Source organism: Poecilia latipinna, unplaced genomic scaffold (assembly GCF_001443285.1).
Source record: "Poecilia latipinna isolate Pla-1442-1.1 unplaced genomic scaffold, P_latipinna-1.0 Scaffold3878, whole genome shotgun sequence".
In the NCBI taxonomy this organism is placed as follows: Eukaryota; Metazoa; Chordata; class Actinopteri; order Cyprinodontiformes; family Poeciliidae; genus Poecilia; species Poecilia latipinna.
This window is the reverse complement of record NW_015116494.1, coordinates 17,059-33,758: the sequence shown is the minus strand read 5'-3', so window position 1 is coordinate 33,758 and position 16,700 is coordinate 17,059. Positions and strand designations below refer to the sequence as shown.

General features: G+C 36.7%; 1 protein-coding gene across 1 annotated transcript in view; it reads left to right on the top strand.

Annotated features, from left to right (window-relative positions):
- The first annotated feature begins 2,506 nt into the window (after nucleotides 1-2,506).
- bckdha (branched chain keto acid dehydrogenase E1 subunit alpha) overlaps nucleotides 2,507-16,700 on the top strand; it is a 20,425-nt gene continuing 6,231 nt past the window's right edge. Inside the window, exons 1-5 of the mRNA XM_015024928.1 lie at nucleotides 2,507-2,776; nucleotides 5,336-5,515; nucleotides 5,589-5,675; nucleotides 5,745-5,853; nucleotides 6,824-6,985. Coding sequence (XP_014880414.1) covers nucleotides 2,663-2,776; nucleotides 5,336-5,515; nucleotides 5,589-5,675; nucleotides 5,745-5,853; nucleotides 6,824-6,985 — 652 coding nt within the window. The 5' untranslated portion in view covers nucleotides 2,507-2,662. The remainder of the gene's footprint in view (nucleotides 2,777-5,335; nucleotides 5,516-5,588; nucleotides 5,676-5,744; nucleotides 5,854-6,823; nucleotides 6,986-16,700) is intronic.

Sequence of the window (16,700 nt, the reverse complement as noted above, 5' to 3'; positions counted from 1 at the left end):
ATTCATAATGTCCCTGTTTGGTTACTAGGGCTTTACTAGAAGTTAAAAACTGTAAAAATGTGTCAGTTGTTTGCTAGCGTTAGCTAGGCTAACAGCATTGCATTGTGGGTAATCAAACGTTATTTTAGACATTATATTTAACATTTTTCCTGGTTTATTTAACCAAGTTATCCCAGAATGTTTTAGCTCGTGTAATAGTGGTCTCCTGCCTTTTATTTTTTAGCTAACAATGTGTCAGCACCGTGAGTCATGTGGGTATGCCTGCGAAAGACATCCCGGCGAGAGAGAAGAGCAACTCATACTTACCTGGCAGGGGAGATACCATGATCATGAAGGTGGTTCACCCAGGGTGAGGCTCAGCCATTGCACTCCGGTTGTGCTGACCCCTGCGAATTCCCCAAATGTGGGAATCTCGACTGCATAATTTCTGGTAGTGGGGGACTGCGTTCGCGCTCTCCCCTGATTCACTGTTAATATGAAAAATAATCTTACTTGTCTGAGCAGATGTGCGTTTATAATGGAAGATTATCAGATCTCACTTCTAAAACATGGAAAAAGCTTTAGATAGACTCTTTGCTTTGCATTAAATAATTTATGAAAAAGGAGCTCTCCAACCGATGTTTTCTGTTATTTTTTAAAATCACATTTTAAGGAGAAACTGGAGCTATAATCATCGAAATACTTAAATACAGCACTTAAACTCATCCAAATACTTAAATACAGCACTTTTATAAATAAAACGGCAATAAATTGCACTATATATAGCTATATATTGCTAGGTTTCAGACACGTGACCTGGATGACGCGCGAAATTCAGATGGCCCCGATTTCTCCGGTTAATGGATCACAGCGAGTACCATAATGGGCTGGAACAGACGAGGTACCTCGAGAAAATACATGTATATTTAGGATATGATCCGTATTGTATCAGTAAAAAAGACTTATCATTTTGAGGAGTCGAGGAGATCCACATAACTCACCATCTGGAGCTGCAGACTTCATATTATATGACGTCCCAGATGAAAGGTTTCAGAAGCCTGGAGCATAAAATTATTTTGTTTAAGGTAGGGTCAACCATTTAGGATCAAAAGAAGCATTACATGGCTGTTTCTGCGGGTGAGTAGTGAGTTGTACTATTTTAAGTAATTAGTCTATAATAATGCTATTGCTAACAACACAAATAACCCATGTTATTTCTATGAGTTTGGATCTTTCGGTAAATAATTTATTTAGCTACTGTAAACCCAAATTCATGCTGGAGTTGCATGTTAATGTTGAGTTGTTGCTGGATTCGGGTCCAGTGTAGGTCCGACCACGAATATAGTTCTGTCCAGACACGAACCACGTGGGGGGAAAGTCACAGCTCACTGTGACTGTAGTAGGTTATATTTAATTTATTTAGCTTTTTTTTTTTTGCATGAAAATCCCACTGAATAAACATATTTTGTCAAGGACTCGGCACTGAGCTAGCTGCTAACAACATTAGCACTTTGGGGACAACCAAACTATATTGACTAAGATATATTATGTTTAGGGTGTAAAAAATAATATATCTTACCTTACAATAATAGTCGTTGTCCTTCCAAGGAACTGGCCAATAAAATATCTGAAAATACAATTTAAACGATCCTTACCTGTTAGAAAGTGGGCGCTGCAAACTCTCCTGTTTTTAGCGGTAGATTGTTGATACACTTTTCTCCTCTTTTTTTCCCTAAGATTTTTTTTAATTAACTCCTTTATGACCAACTACCGTCAAAACACAAAAATAACGCTTATCTTTCTCTCTATTAGAGCGGTTGAAACGACCATACACGACTCAGACTTTAGGCATTTTGATGCTGGATTTACTTCTTGCCTTCCATCAGCATTGGGTGACGTCGATGCGACGTAATCTGAAACCCAATAAGAAAAAGGCCGCAAAAAATAAGTAAAAAAAAAAAAAAAAACACAAATGGAGAGAAATTTTCTAGAAAAAAACTTGAAATTGTTTTTTTTTTCCTTTTATGAATATTTCTACAAAGAAAAAAAAAGGAGAAATAAAGGCTAAATGAGCTAAATAAAGGAGAAATATCTGAGTTTAAAAAATTGTACATTGGCTAAAATAAACTCAGAAATTGTTAGGTTAATTTCAGAAATTATAATTTCTAAAACAAAAATCATTTTATGAAAAGTGGATAATTTGCTAGCAAAACACTTGAGAAATTTTGAAATTAATCTCAGAAATTCTGTTTAAAAAAGATGTTTCTAGAAAATTTCAGAGATCAAAGCTCAAAATATTTTATTTTATTTTATTTACTTTTGGAGCTCAGAAATGTTCAAAGACCAGTCTCAAAATTAATGACTTTATTTTCCACAAATTTACTCCTCTTTTTTAATCTACAATGAGCCTAATACATCGCTGTAGATTTGGACTTCTTAACTAAATTACTGAAAAGCTTTCGATTGTATTCTGCTTTTTGAGATGCACCAGATTAATGTCACTATCTAGCCTAAAGGGGGCAGTATGGCGTCATCCAACTGTACATACCGAAAGAAAAAGAGTGAATGGGAGCAGTGGAGGTCTGAGAGTTTTTCACTTTATCCTGTTGAAGTCAAACTCATTACTGTAACCGTTTAGCAAATACTGTTTCTGGGAGTTCAACCAAGCGACTGAAGAATTCAGATGGCGGCTGTTAGCAGTATGAGCAGAATATCTGGGTTATGTCGTCATGCTGTTCGGCAAACGGCTGCATTGAAGTCGCCGAGGCTGCTGCAGCGTCGGTCCTTCAGAGTTACTGTGAGTTTAAACCGCTTCAATTCAAACTAAAATACATATTTAAGATGGGTTTAGTTATGTGTAGCCCACAAAGATCTCTAGAGGATGCCCCGTTTTGGCCTAACTAGGTGCAGTGGTTGCGCATTAAAGTCGCTTCCGAGGGTCATGGCGAGCATTTGGCTTCCTAGGTGCTAAAATCTGTACGAACGTGTTATATGCATCATTTAATTCTCGCGATAGTTTGTAAACAAGGTACTTATGTTAGCATCTCTGAGACTAAGGCAACTTTTTTTGTCTCGACAATGCAGGCGACAAATAAAACAACAAAAAACTTAATACCGTAATGCAGTAATACGACTTGATTTTAAATTAGATTTTTGTGAGTTATTGTCATTCGTTCGGACCCTGAAAGCCAGCGATGTAGCTAGCTAGCCGGCCGGCTAAAGTTTTGGCTAGCTTCCTTCCTATTGGTCAAACAAAGGGGTGTGAGGACTCAAACTAACCAGGGTACCAGCTATTTTAGAACACCTACATGGCAGGCCACATATGGGTACAAATAAGCATTGTTGTAAATGTTGAAGGACGTATTAAGCAGTAAACAAATGAAGTGTATAAATAAAGAATAAAGGTACTGTATGGGCAAAATTTCAGCATATGCTTTGTTCCAAAGGAATGTGCAACTGAGTTGGTTAATTAAAAAAATTATCTATTTGAGCATTAAATACTATAATCAGTGTACCAGTAAATAAGTAACTGCAATAGTAAAGTCATATCAGTATGAATATATTTTACCTCCTCCTCTGTAGTGCTACTGACCGTTCATTTAAGTCAGGTGTGTGGCAGTATGGAGACTTGTTAAATGTGCTGGATTGTGGGCTCTGATAACCAGAACTCAGAACCACAAATTTAGTACTTGTTGCACTTAGGCTATGACAGACTTTTCTGAGTCTCTGCTTCAGGAGTGGCTTAATGCAAGGACTGTAATAAGTGTAGCTCAGGCTTTTTCCACCGCACTTTTTTCTTCTACTCAACTTTCCTTGAATATACTTGAGAAAAACACTCTGAACAGTCAGCTTAAATACCCCTAGCTTTTTGTGGTTTATCTTTCCTGTAGAATGTGTCAAATACTGTCTTGTCCACAATTTTCTAGGCCACTTAAAGGTAACATAGTTACTTGATAGTACTCTAAAATGGCACTGTGTTCCTGGAAAATACATAATGCCACCGCATTAATATGTAGAAATCTATGTGAAGTTATTTTACACTTGTGGACCAAGTAGGTTAACTAATTGTTTTAGTTAACCTGTGGTGCCACCTAGAGGTGAACATGATGCTCTCAGAATTGGTTTAATGAGTCTATGGAAACTTTACGTGACTAAATGCTTTAACATGCTTTAAAACAGACATGTTAAGACTTTTATTCAAGCGAGAACCAGAAGTATCTAGTTTTTTTGTTTGTTTTTTGTTTTTAACCAGACAGTAGAAGTTAAAATTTCACCACTTGTTTTGTCTTGAGGACACCAAGTTGGAGGACGCTGTGTCTCCGTTTGCTACGATTGTAGAAAATGCAAATGTAGACTTCACGGTCCGTTAGTCAAGACACTCCCTTTGTGCTGCACCAAGTCTTTGGCTTCTAAATAGGCAAATATCAATGTAATTTCTCCTTCCTTTTTTGTTAACATGAAAACAACTAATCGAGTTACTATTTATTGACAATCAATTGCTTATTAAATCTAAATTAATCCCAATAGATTAACTAATAACGTCCACTTGAATCTTCTTTTAGTGTTGTAGTTCGGCCGCCTTCCAGTAGAGGGCGTCGCTGGTCATCCATACACGGAGCCGTTGATGGACAGGTTGAAACAGAAAAAAAAGATGGCGGAGATATCTGAGAACGGGAAAGGGCAACGGTCCAAACAAAGTGCGGTTTGGGATGGAAAATGGACTTTATGCGGTTCTGTCTTGAAATAGACCCACTAGACAAGCTTAATTTGTCACTTTAATAGAGCAATGGCAGCTTTTTATTCAAAAATGACTGATTTGCTATGAAGTTGAGGATGTGATAACAAAGCCAAGTGTTAATTCCTTCAAGAGCAACCTCAGACAGCACTTCCCTATAAATATCTCTATATACACTAGAAAAGAAGTGCTTATGATATTTATTCTTTTCATCTTTTTTCTATTCAACAATCTAAGAGGTTTCAGTTTTGTTCTATTTTCTAAGTTTAATAATGTTAGAAAACCAAAAAATTCTGTTTATTCAGTCTGTTTTTCCAACAGCTGATACAAAATAATGTTAAAATTTAAAATATATATTTTTAATTCAGAATATTCTGAAAAAAAAATTGCTCTTCCTGTTATGGAAATACAAGAAAAAAACTCAGGTTTTTAAGAAAATGGCTGCTTATCAATTTATCGTTAATTGACCACGAGATTAGTCAACTTTAGATTAACTCATTAATAGATCTCTTGCATCCCTAGTTCAACTGTTTTATATCAAGAATTACAAAGTAATCCAGTCAGATCTGTAGTTACTCACATACTGGAGGGTTTTCGAGAGTAAAACTTTTCCTCCTCCAGGCCGTGCAGCAGCAGCAGCAGCCCTTTGACTCGTCTCTGGAAAAGCCCCAGTTTCCCGGCGCCTCAGCAGAGTTCGTGGACCATCTTGAATTCATTCAGCCCAATGTTATTGCTGGGATTCCCGTGTACCGGGTGATGGACAGGCAGGGCAAGATAATTAACCCCTCTGAGGACCCCCAGGTAAATCCACTCTACCTGTATGTGTCGTTGTTAAAGTTCACATTAGGAGCTCTGCTGTTTGTTTCCCGTTCAGCTCTCCAAAGAGACGGTTCTAAACTTCTACCAGAAGATGACGCTGCTGAACACGATGGACCGGATTCTCTACGAGTCTCAGAGACAGGTCTGGCTTTTACTTCGAGGTTTAACCGGAGAACAGGTGGAATTTGATGTAAAATGTGATTGTTTTCAGGGTCGAATCTCCTTCTACATGACCAACTACGGAGAGGAGGGGACGCACATCGGCAGTGCTGCAGCTCTGGAGTCTAATGATTTGGTTTTTGGTCAATACAGAGAAGCTGGTACGAAAAAGCTGTTCCTATTATACTTTATGACCTTTAACCCTGTAAATGTCATTGTTTCTATTCAAAGTATTGCCTCAGGATGGTTTTGCATATCATGCGTTGCTTCAACAGCATTTACACCCCTAGGGGTTTTTCACTAATTCCAGTGTATTTTATCGATTTTCTTTTTTGTGGTAGATCAACAGAAAATAAAAATGGAATGAAATTTAACAGGTTTTATAGCAGGAATGTTCTACATTTTGCTTATTTGCATATACACTGCAAAATAAATTTTATCAAGTATTTTTGGTCTATTTTCTAATGCAAATGTCTTATTGCACTTGAAATAAAACAAAATTAACGTACAAGAACATTACAGCAAGATACAGGAGCTTGTTTTAAGTCAATAATTGTTGAAGCTTGATTTATAAAAAAGTAAAAAATCCACTGGCAAATTATTTCAAATTTTACAAGACTATAAGTGACATAATTTGCCTGTGACATTAGTACTTTTTCATCAATATTAAGGAATTATTGAAAAAAAAATCGTCTCTAGTTTGCTGAAAAGTTACTTTTAAGTTTTGTCTTATTTCAGTTCCACGAATAATCAGAGTTCCTGAAACACTGGAAAGCTGAATGGATATAAAAGCATTTTTGCACCAATCTGATGGTTAAATAACCTAAAAACAGATTAAAAAACAATAAATATCTTTGTTTCTGAACTCATAAAATGATTTAGCAACAAAAATAAAACAAACAAAAATGTATAGTTTTTGATTAAAATGTCATAAATTACAGACTCTCCTATTAACTCGATTAAAAATTTCCATCCAGTCCTGCAGCTCAAATAAATGCAAGTATATGCCAAGGATTTTCCTTCCAGTTGAGTTATGCAGCACCTTGATTCTGTATTTCGGTTCCATTAGCCGTATGATGACCGTTACTGTTTGTGGTTCTCGTATATAAATATTCCCCTGTGGCTCCTCAGGAGTGCTGATGTACCGCGGTTTCCCCCTGGATCTGTTCATGGCTCAGTGCTACGCCAACGCCGACGACCTCGGGAAGGGCCGCCAGATGCCCGTCCACTACGGCTGCAAAGATCTGCACTTCGTCACCATCTCGTCTCCTCTGGCCACGCAGATTCCTCAGGGTGAGGCCGCTCAGCCGCTTTTAACTAACACGGCTCGCCTGAAGTCCTTCAAAATGCTTGGATTTCAATCGGGGTTTTTCAAGACATGGAAAGTGCTTGATTTATGGAAAAAGGTCCTTGAAAATGTTTGATATTCAAACTGCACAGTCTGGTAATAAAGTAGAAGCTAATGTTTCATTAAAAGCCTAAATTTGGAAAACATTATTGCACACACCTAATAAAAGAAACTTTTTTTCTCACTTTCTGAAGTTTAATCAGATTAAACTTTTCTTATTTGAGGTCATTTAAAATTCCTAAAGTTATTTCTATTTGTTAAATACTGGAAACACTAACAGTTTTTAGATATTTTTTATTGTAACTTTCTGTGATTTCAAAAGTTTGTGAAGATACTGTATTTATGTTTAGGTGTTTAATTTGAGCAGGAAGGTTATTTACCTTAACAAAATGTTTGGAAAGTGCTTGAATTCTGTATAAAGTCCTTAAAAGTGTTTGATATTCAAACTACACAGTTTTGTAATAAAGTTCAATCTCACGTTGGATTAAAAGCCTAAATTTTGAAAACATCACATATAGTTGAAACTTGATGTTTTCATACACCTAATAAAAAAATACATTTTTTTTCATCACTGCTTAAAGTTAAATCAGATTAAACTTTTATTTCTTTAGGCCATTAATAATTACCAAAATTATTTCTATTTGCTGAATGCCAGAAAATCTTGTGACAACATTATTTTCTTTAGATTTTTCTTGCAGCCGTCTTTGTATTTTGTGTTTTCAGCATTTAATTTGAGCATTTAATTTACGTCAACACGTGTTTTGGTTGTTTCAATNAATACTTCATAAAGTATAGAAGTCATAGCAAAGCTAAGCTAATTTTAACAGCAGCAGTTAAGTAAAATTAAATTATTGATTGATTGTTGGTATATTGTCAAATCCAGTATATAAATGCCTGTGTGCTGATACTGGTTTAGAAAAGTCTATTGAAGGCTTTCCTCAACATACATGTTGTTTGTATTTTAACAACATTAAAGAAACAGAAATAACTCACCTTCGGGAAGGTGCTGAAGAACTCTGCATTTATTTGAGCCGTCCTCGTCTTTTCCCCATCGTAAACAAGCTTCGATCCCAGTGGAGTGTTCATTTGGCTAATGATGGCTTTATCTAAGCCATGGCACCTGCTGCTCAGCTGCTGACTGGGGAATAGCAAGGACTTTATCCATTACATGCATAATGGAAAATCAGGCATTGTAAAGTCAAACAAACACACTTTGTTTAGAAAATTGATCTGCCTTTAACAAACCCAGTGACAGACTATACCAGTCCATCTGCTGCTGGAGGCAGGCCAGCTCAAAGCAAGTGGAAGATGGATGTTTTTAGTGAAGTTTTAATTTTTTTTTAAAGGCATAAATGAAGCAGTCGTGGGTTTTTCAGGAACAAAATCTCCTATGTACTTAGACCATTCCATGTAAGTTTATTTTTTGCCGTTAGTTGTTTTGATAGGATTCTGTAGAATGCTCAAATATCATAATGTAATTTGCAGATTAGTTTAAACTAGTTTTAGTTTATTTAAGTAGATAATTTCTATTAGAATCACATAGCTATTAGTTAATGTAGGTAAGTTATTTGAACTTGCCTTTTAACATCGGTTGTCAAAGCAAGTACAAATTAGCACATGGTTGGTATTAAAACTCCTATGACGAACGAAATATCCTGATATGAAATCACACATAGCTACTAGCTTCTATGTTACTAAAAATGGGAAATTTCTCAATCCTGGAATCACATATGACACAGTTTGACTCAGCGCAGTCTTTTTAAATAACACAACATAACAGATCTTATTCAGGCACCAGGGTTGTTGATGGTCACAGATATAACAGAGCAAAATGTCTCCACAAACCATCTATAAGGCTTTCCTGTCACTAGCCTGGAAATAGTTTTATCCCTGATTCGAAGAGAATCATCCTGAAGATCTCATTTACTATGTAGAGACACTGCAAGAAATTGGCAACCTGTGTGACTAAGTATCACAGCCCAGATTTAGGAAACCCTGGGGCAAGCACACTTCACACTTCGGCTCATGTTACAGACAACGCAACATGAGCCGATTGAGTTAGTACGTTTCAATGAATTATTTAACTACCTCAGAGAATACAATGGTTCCCTCGCTGCCTTATGGATGTTTCACATGAAAATGGATCTTGTAGAAATCAGAGCCATCATTCCATGATGTTTGGTTTATGATAAACTAAAACTATACAATATATCTGCCTTACTATGATGCTCAAATATCTCTCCTCAAGGTTTATCATCCTCATGGTTATGCCTACTTTGGGGTTTTCTGTCAAGCTAGGAAGGCACAATCTATCTGTCAAGATTTCAATAGAAGAGTGTAAATAAGGATACCAAGACACCTGGAGAAACTAAAGGTTTCAGCTTGAAAACCGGAAACTCTCTCACTTCAGAAAACAGAATTCAGTATCTAAGGTAGCTTAGGGACATGACAGACAATGGGTCCACTGAAAGTCTGAGACATCACGATCTACAGAAGCCTAGGACAGAGAATGACAAATGTCAATGCTTTTGTAGAACTTATGGAGAAAAGCTGAGTAAACACGGTAAGTCAACATCAGTCAGACATCATCAGACTTTCCACTGAAATCATTACATCTCTAAACATACAGTTGAAACCACACATGTACACACACTGAATAAGGCAACATGGATTTGCATCGACGATGCATGCAGACTATTCTTCAGTATCATCAACTGCTGACGCTGATTTCTCCAACTTTCTTGCTCGTTTTCTGGAGAGAGCCATCTGGACAAGGCAGCGGACAACTTGGATGACCCAAGACCTTTTTAATGTGAAGGTCTCTCATATTTAAATTATTATTATACACCCTAAGAGATTTCTATCTGCTTTCAAGACTACATTCCTGTTTTCTGCCTGTGTTACTTCTCTGTTTTTGAAGCTTCCGAACGTCTTAAAGTTTTGCTAATTCATTGTGTTATGAATGAATAAGCAAAGTTCCTCTTGCAGCAAAACAGCCCTCTGGCATGATGCTAAACATTTTTCTAAATGTTCTCTTGAACTTTTCATTAGTTTCCTCTCCAGTCAGGTGAGGTTGCAGCTACTATTGAAACCAGATATTTACATGCATATATGGAATAAAAAACACACAATTTTTTTCTCACAGTCTGAGGGCAAGTAGGACCAAACCTCTCTTGTTTTAAGTTAGAATTAGCAAAATTATTTCTATTTGCTAAGTGCTAGAAAACATAGTGAGAACATTCTTTTTTGGAGATTATTTTGCAACTTTCCTTGAATTCAAATGCATACATTTGATCAGTATAAGGTACAATTGTCTTTTAAACTGTATGACTTCCGGAACTGGTGTAACTAATTCTGTTTTGAAGGTCTGCTCACTCGCACACGCCACAACTTCTCCATCAGACTGACATCAGCATTTGTGATGGCTACAACGAAACATTAACTTTGTTGTCCGTTGGTCACGTTGTAGCCACTTTGGCTGTATGCTTGTTATTTTCCATTTGGAATACCAGTCTACACCCATCCTGGCTGATCTCTTTAGATGTTGCTTCAGTATTTCCACATATTGTTCTTTCCTCATGACGGCATCTATTATATGAAGTGCATCAGTTCCTGCTGCAGCAAAACAGCCCTACAGCTTGATGTACTTCACAAGTCTATACTTGCTTACAATTGTTTGAGCAGATGAATGTGACACATTCAATTGTTCCCAAAGATAAACCAGACTTGTGCCGTTCTTCATCATCTCTTGGCTGATTTATTTTGACTTTCCAATCGAGTCAAACAAGAAAGCAGTGTGTTTAAAATACACACCCTGCCACATTTGAGGAATTAATCCCAAAAGGTTTGACCCAACTTACACATTTTAAAAGACAGTTATCCCTGATCCTTACCAAATGTATGAAAACTCTTGAATTTGGGGAAAGTTACAAAAAATATATATATATATATCTAGAGATTACTATAACTATGTTTTCTGAAATTTAGCAAATAGAAATAATTTTGGTAATTCGAACTGAAGTAAAACAAGAAAAGTTTTACTTTGTTCAGACAATGGGGAAAATAACGTATGTGTGCCTTTTTAAATCAACTATAGGCAATGATTTGCTGCAAGCTCACCAGAATGGGGAGGAAGTTTCACAAGAGCACATTTATAAAAAGGCTTATAAACATCCACATCCCACAATGACACAATAAAAAAAGCAGAACCTAAAGACAGGAAGCAGTTAGAAATCTCTTGGGGTCATCCACTTGTCCAGATAGTTCACTGCAGAAAACGAACAAGCTTGCTCTAACAAGACGTGGAGAAATCAGCGTCAGCAATTGATGATATTGAAAAACAGTCTGCATGCATCGTTGATGGAAAGAGCTCAGCTTTTCACTCAATCCTGACTGTGTTGGTGGACATAAAATGACTTATTTTGTGCTGAATGATTGCTTCGTTGTTACTTATCTCTAAATACTTTTTAAAGACAAGCTCAAGCAGTGAGAGCAGGACCAGTAGCTAAAACTGAGTCTTCACTTCACACATACTCGTAAACTCGGCTCTCAGATTATTTTCACAATCAAGGTAAAGGAAATGACTAAAATCAACAAAACAATTTAACAAAAGAGGCTTTTACCTAAAATTTTTGAAATTGTCCTCCTGTTTTCTCCAGGTTTTGTAGTAAATATCTAATGCTTTCTTAATACTCTCTCTGCAACAAATGAATAAAGAGATTTTGTAAGTATACACAGGGCAGAAATGAAACAAAACTAAACAAAAATGGAACAAAACAAAACAAGGATACAACAGTTCTTACCCACAGTTTTTGCAGGAATCAGTTGACCGGGGGGCAATTTTCATTTTGGGCAGGTGTCTGCGAATTTTCAAGTTTCTGGGACACCAATGAGAGAAAAAAAAAAACATCAAAATGATGAACATAGCCCTCAGCAAATGTTTTTCCTTTGTTAGGCTGTTTCATTGTTGATTAGAGAAGAAGCCAAACCTTAAAGCACAGTCGAAATCCAATGTTGTTCACTTAAGTTTAACCCTGTCTGAATGTTCTGTCTCCATGAATTGTCAGCATCTTTGATTTTGGTTTTGATATTGATGAAGTGGTATCTTTATCACCTGTTTTGAAATAATGCTGTCCTTCCTCTCTTTTTCCCTCTGCTCCTTCTCGTTCTATTTTTCTTTTAAAGCTGATTTCATGATGCTTCAAATGTCAGAGTATTGTAAATTTACTTTAAAATTTTTTACAAAAATTGACAAAAGTGTTAATAATTATTGATGCCTTAATTAATAATCAACCATTTTTAATGATACTGTTTGTTATTCTTGCAGAAACAGCAGTTTATATGCATAGTAAATTGTTACTCCACCATTAGAATATTAAGCAGCATTGATTGACAGCGCTAAGACCCTCCTCTTGGATCTGATTGGCTAGTTTTGACCAGGGGAGATGCATTTATTTAGATTATGTCTCATATTAAACTGCAACAACATAGTGACAGTTTTAACAAAAATTAAAAACATACTTTTTTAGAAGTCACATACTAGAGATTTAACTTCATCTTACACTGTGTGTGATTTTGGATGTTTTCCAGGTTTATGCTGTTTCTTTTTTGGAGATGTTCTTCAGGTGATAGAAGGCCGACTTTGTGACTGTCTTAATGTGGCTCTGAATGTTCAGGCCAGAGTCCATCACTACTCCCAGATTTCGGGCCTGATTGCTGGTTTTAGTTGTAATAACTGAAGCTGTACATTGATTCTAGATCTATAACTCTAGATCTATAACTCTAGATCACTCCTCTTTAGGTCCAAAAAAAATAACTTCAGTTTTGCTTCTGTTCAGCTGGAGAAAGTTTTGGCCCATCCACACATTTATCTGTTCTAAGCATTTATTCAGTGATTGGATGGGGTCAAAGGTCACCCGGTGACATGGTAATGTAGAGGTGTATCATCTGCATAGTTATGGTAGCTAATCTTATTTCCTGTTATAACCTGAGCCAGTGGGAGCATATAAATATTGAAAAGAAGGGGTCCTAGGATTGAGCCTTGGGGTACCCCACATGTGACCTTTGACCTCTCTTATGAGAATTTTCCAATTGAAACAAAGAAATCCCTGTTTTTTATGTAAGATTCAAACCAGTGGAGCACTGGACCGGAGAGTCCGACCCAACTCTCCAGTCGATTCCGTAAAATGTCATGGTCAACAATGTCAAAAGCTGCACTGAGGTCCAACAGAACCAGCACTGTGGTTCTCCCACAGTCTGTATTGATATGGCTGTCTTTGAACACTTTTACTAGGCCATCTCCGTGCTGTGGTGACCATGGAAACCAGACTGGAAGAAGTCAAACCGATTCATTATTAAGAAGTTATTTAATTGTTTAAAAACTGCTTTTTCAATAACTTTGCTGATGAATGGGAGGTTGGAGATCGGCCTGTAATTCTGCAGTAGTGATTTGTCTAGATTGTTCTTTTTTATAAGTGGTTTGATAACTGCTGTTTTTAAAGCCTGGGACTATTTGGATCAGATCATTAGCAACAACAGGCAGGACTTTCCTAAATAAATGTGTGGGTAGGACATCCAGACAGCAGGAACTGGAGCTTAATTGACTTATAATTTCTTCTATGGTTTTATAATTAAGTAACTGAAAATGGGTAATTTTTCCTGCATTTGTTTTGTTTGGGCACTACATAGATACTGGTGTTAGAGTGGATGTGCAGATTAATCCTCTGATTTTTTAAAATTTTCTCTCAAAAGAAGCTGGAAAATTTGTTGCAGGCCGGATTAGATTGAAATTCAGGTGGTAACATCATAGGAGGGTTTGTTAGCCTCTCAACAGTAGCAAATAAAGCTCGAGCATTGTTAATGTTTTTGTTTATGACATCTGCAAAGAAAGCCTCTCTTGCATGTTTTAGTGTTGAGTGATAGTTACGTAGTCTTTCTTTGTAGATGTCATAATAAACACGGAGTTGAGTTTTACGCCATCTTTGTTCGGCCCTACGGCAGAGGGCCGAACAAAGAGAATTATAGAAAATTATTAAACAATCATAATTAATGCATATGAGAGATATAAGCTCATTCAAGTCCGTAAAGAAATTTTTCACATATGTTGGAGTTTTGTATAAGTTTAGCGTCAAAGTTCGTTTGTGGCTTTTTACCTCAGATACTCAAAAGACATGAAATGACCCAAAGAGATTTTATTTCAAATTATTCTTAAATATTGAAGCCACACCTCCTCCTTCTTTATGTTTTCTATTCTCACTTAAAAAATTGTAGTTAGGAGGCGCTGATTCAATTAGTGCGGTTGGTTCATTATTGTCATTCAACCATGTTTCTGCCAGAAACATAACATCAATATTACGCTCAGTGATGAAATCATTAATTAATAGAGCTTTAGCACAGAGATATCTAGTATTTAACAGAACTAGTTTAAGTGAGTTGGTGGCTGATATTTTATCAGTCTGCGGTTCCTTTAGACAGGGGATCAGTCTGAGGTTTGAATTAAGATCACTGTTTTCTGTTTTTCTGTTTTAAAAAACCTTTGCAAACTTAGAATAAAATATTCGTCAACAGCAGGACTCGAATTGAACTGTTTCTCAAAGACAAATCATCTTCTGCTGTATTTTAGGTCACAGAAACAAAAACTATCAGTAAAATCTGATGCATACCTGGGTGAAGAATCTATGCCAATTAAGATGATTTGATAAGCATCGTCCTTAAGCATCGTGCACCACTTTTGTCAAAATCAAGCAGAATCCATTCACAGCAAAGAAAAAGCCAACTTACTTGTTGTCCAGCGTGTGCCACATGAAAGTGGTCAGCAGGCTCGCCACAAACAAGAGCCCGATCATCAGACTGAATAGCTGCCCTCTCATGGCTCCCATCTTCGGCTGACCTCACCCATCAGCCTGCTTCATGATCTGCCTCCTTCTATAACTGTTTCACAAGTCTGCCTCTTGACACGCCTGCTATAATGTCCCATGTATCCACCGCCCTGCCCACTGGGATTTCTTGGATGAATACATGTACTGGAAAACTAGTGTGTTGCCTCTCTGTGTTGCTTTTATTTACAAACTATTGCATTAAATGTCCTTCTCCTGATCCTGACGTTCCTTCAGGTCTGCCTCTTCTTTCTTGGAAGATTTGTTTTCAGCCGTTGAGATGGTTTGCATGTCTACTATATATGTGAATGCTGCAAAAAAGCACCACTGCCATAAGCATTTGGATAAGCAATGAGCAAATGACACAAGCTAACAGATACAAGGAAGTCAAGACTTATTTCCCTTTTACTAACTGTTGTTTTTCATCAGTTGTAGTCAGGAGTTAAAAGATGATACAGTCAAAATAAACTTGCAGAATAAACATGCAGGTCACTATGACCTGGAAAGATTTAAAAAGTATTCATGTGAAAAGCTTTTTTTTTTGTTTTGGGTCATTTTTCAAATTATGCCACTCCATGCTTTTCAGAATGATATTGGGTGTATCACAGCATTTCCCCACTTTGTTTGTCAGTCTCTCTTCTGGCACTGTTCCCTGAACCTCACATTCTTAAACAGAGTTTAAACCACACCCCATTACCACTTCTCATAAAAAATAGTTTTAAAATCATTCAGAAAAGCATTTATAATGAAACAGTTAGTTAAAAAAAATATCCTTACATTTCTGTGAAGAGAAAAGAAGCAGGCACAAACCCCAAATGTTAGTTTCTCATTTTGTCACTATGCAACCCCAAACCTCAGGGGGTTTTTTGGATTGGAATGAAAATAATGAATTTAATTCTTTGACAAATAAAAATCTGAAACATGTGGTGTACAATTGTATTCAGCCCCTCTGATTCAATAGTTGACAGATTCACATTTTTGTTGTAATAATTTATGTGCCTCAGTAGCTTTTGCAGTCTATTAAATTTCCTTAACTAAATCTCCATTGGAAGTAGAAATGTTCTGTTAGACTTGATCGGAATCGAATGTTGCATTCCGATTAGTGATCGGATATATATTTATTCTAAAACACAAATAGGAATAATAATAGCTACTATCTACCATTATGTGGCAGTACAGAGTCAGACCGTCTCGAAACACATGCGCGGCACTTTGCAGCAGTGACGGCCGTAAAGCGAAGCAGAACACGGCATTAGCTTAAAGTGTGAGAACCGGGAGAACTGTTGCCAATTTAACGATTTTGTCGCGGTATTTAGCAACTTCTCACACCCCTCCAATGACTTTTTGGGGGGGAGGAAGCGACTAGTGATAAATTTAGCAACTTTCTCTCATTTATTGGAGACTTTATCAACAAAACAGGAAAGCACTGATAGTAATGTAGACGAGCAGAAAGGAGACCCACACTCACATTGCAATAGAATTACGCATGCGCAAAGCCGCCAATGATTCCACTCTGGATTATAGTAAATGTAACAACTTTAGAAAATGTGCTTTTATTTATTTTTATAATGTTTGAAATTTCACCAAATCCTGATTAATACTGAATAATCCCATTTTTTTTGTTATATTTTAAGGATTGTATTATTTTATTTATTTTGGTAAACACTACTACCTGTACTGTAGCTTTAAGAGAGTGTTCTATGACATCATTACTGTACTACCCTCAGTTGGCGCTAGGCTGCCTGAGGAGAGGGGAATTCCGACTCCTGTGTGTGGAAGAGCTGCA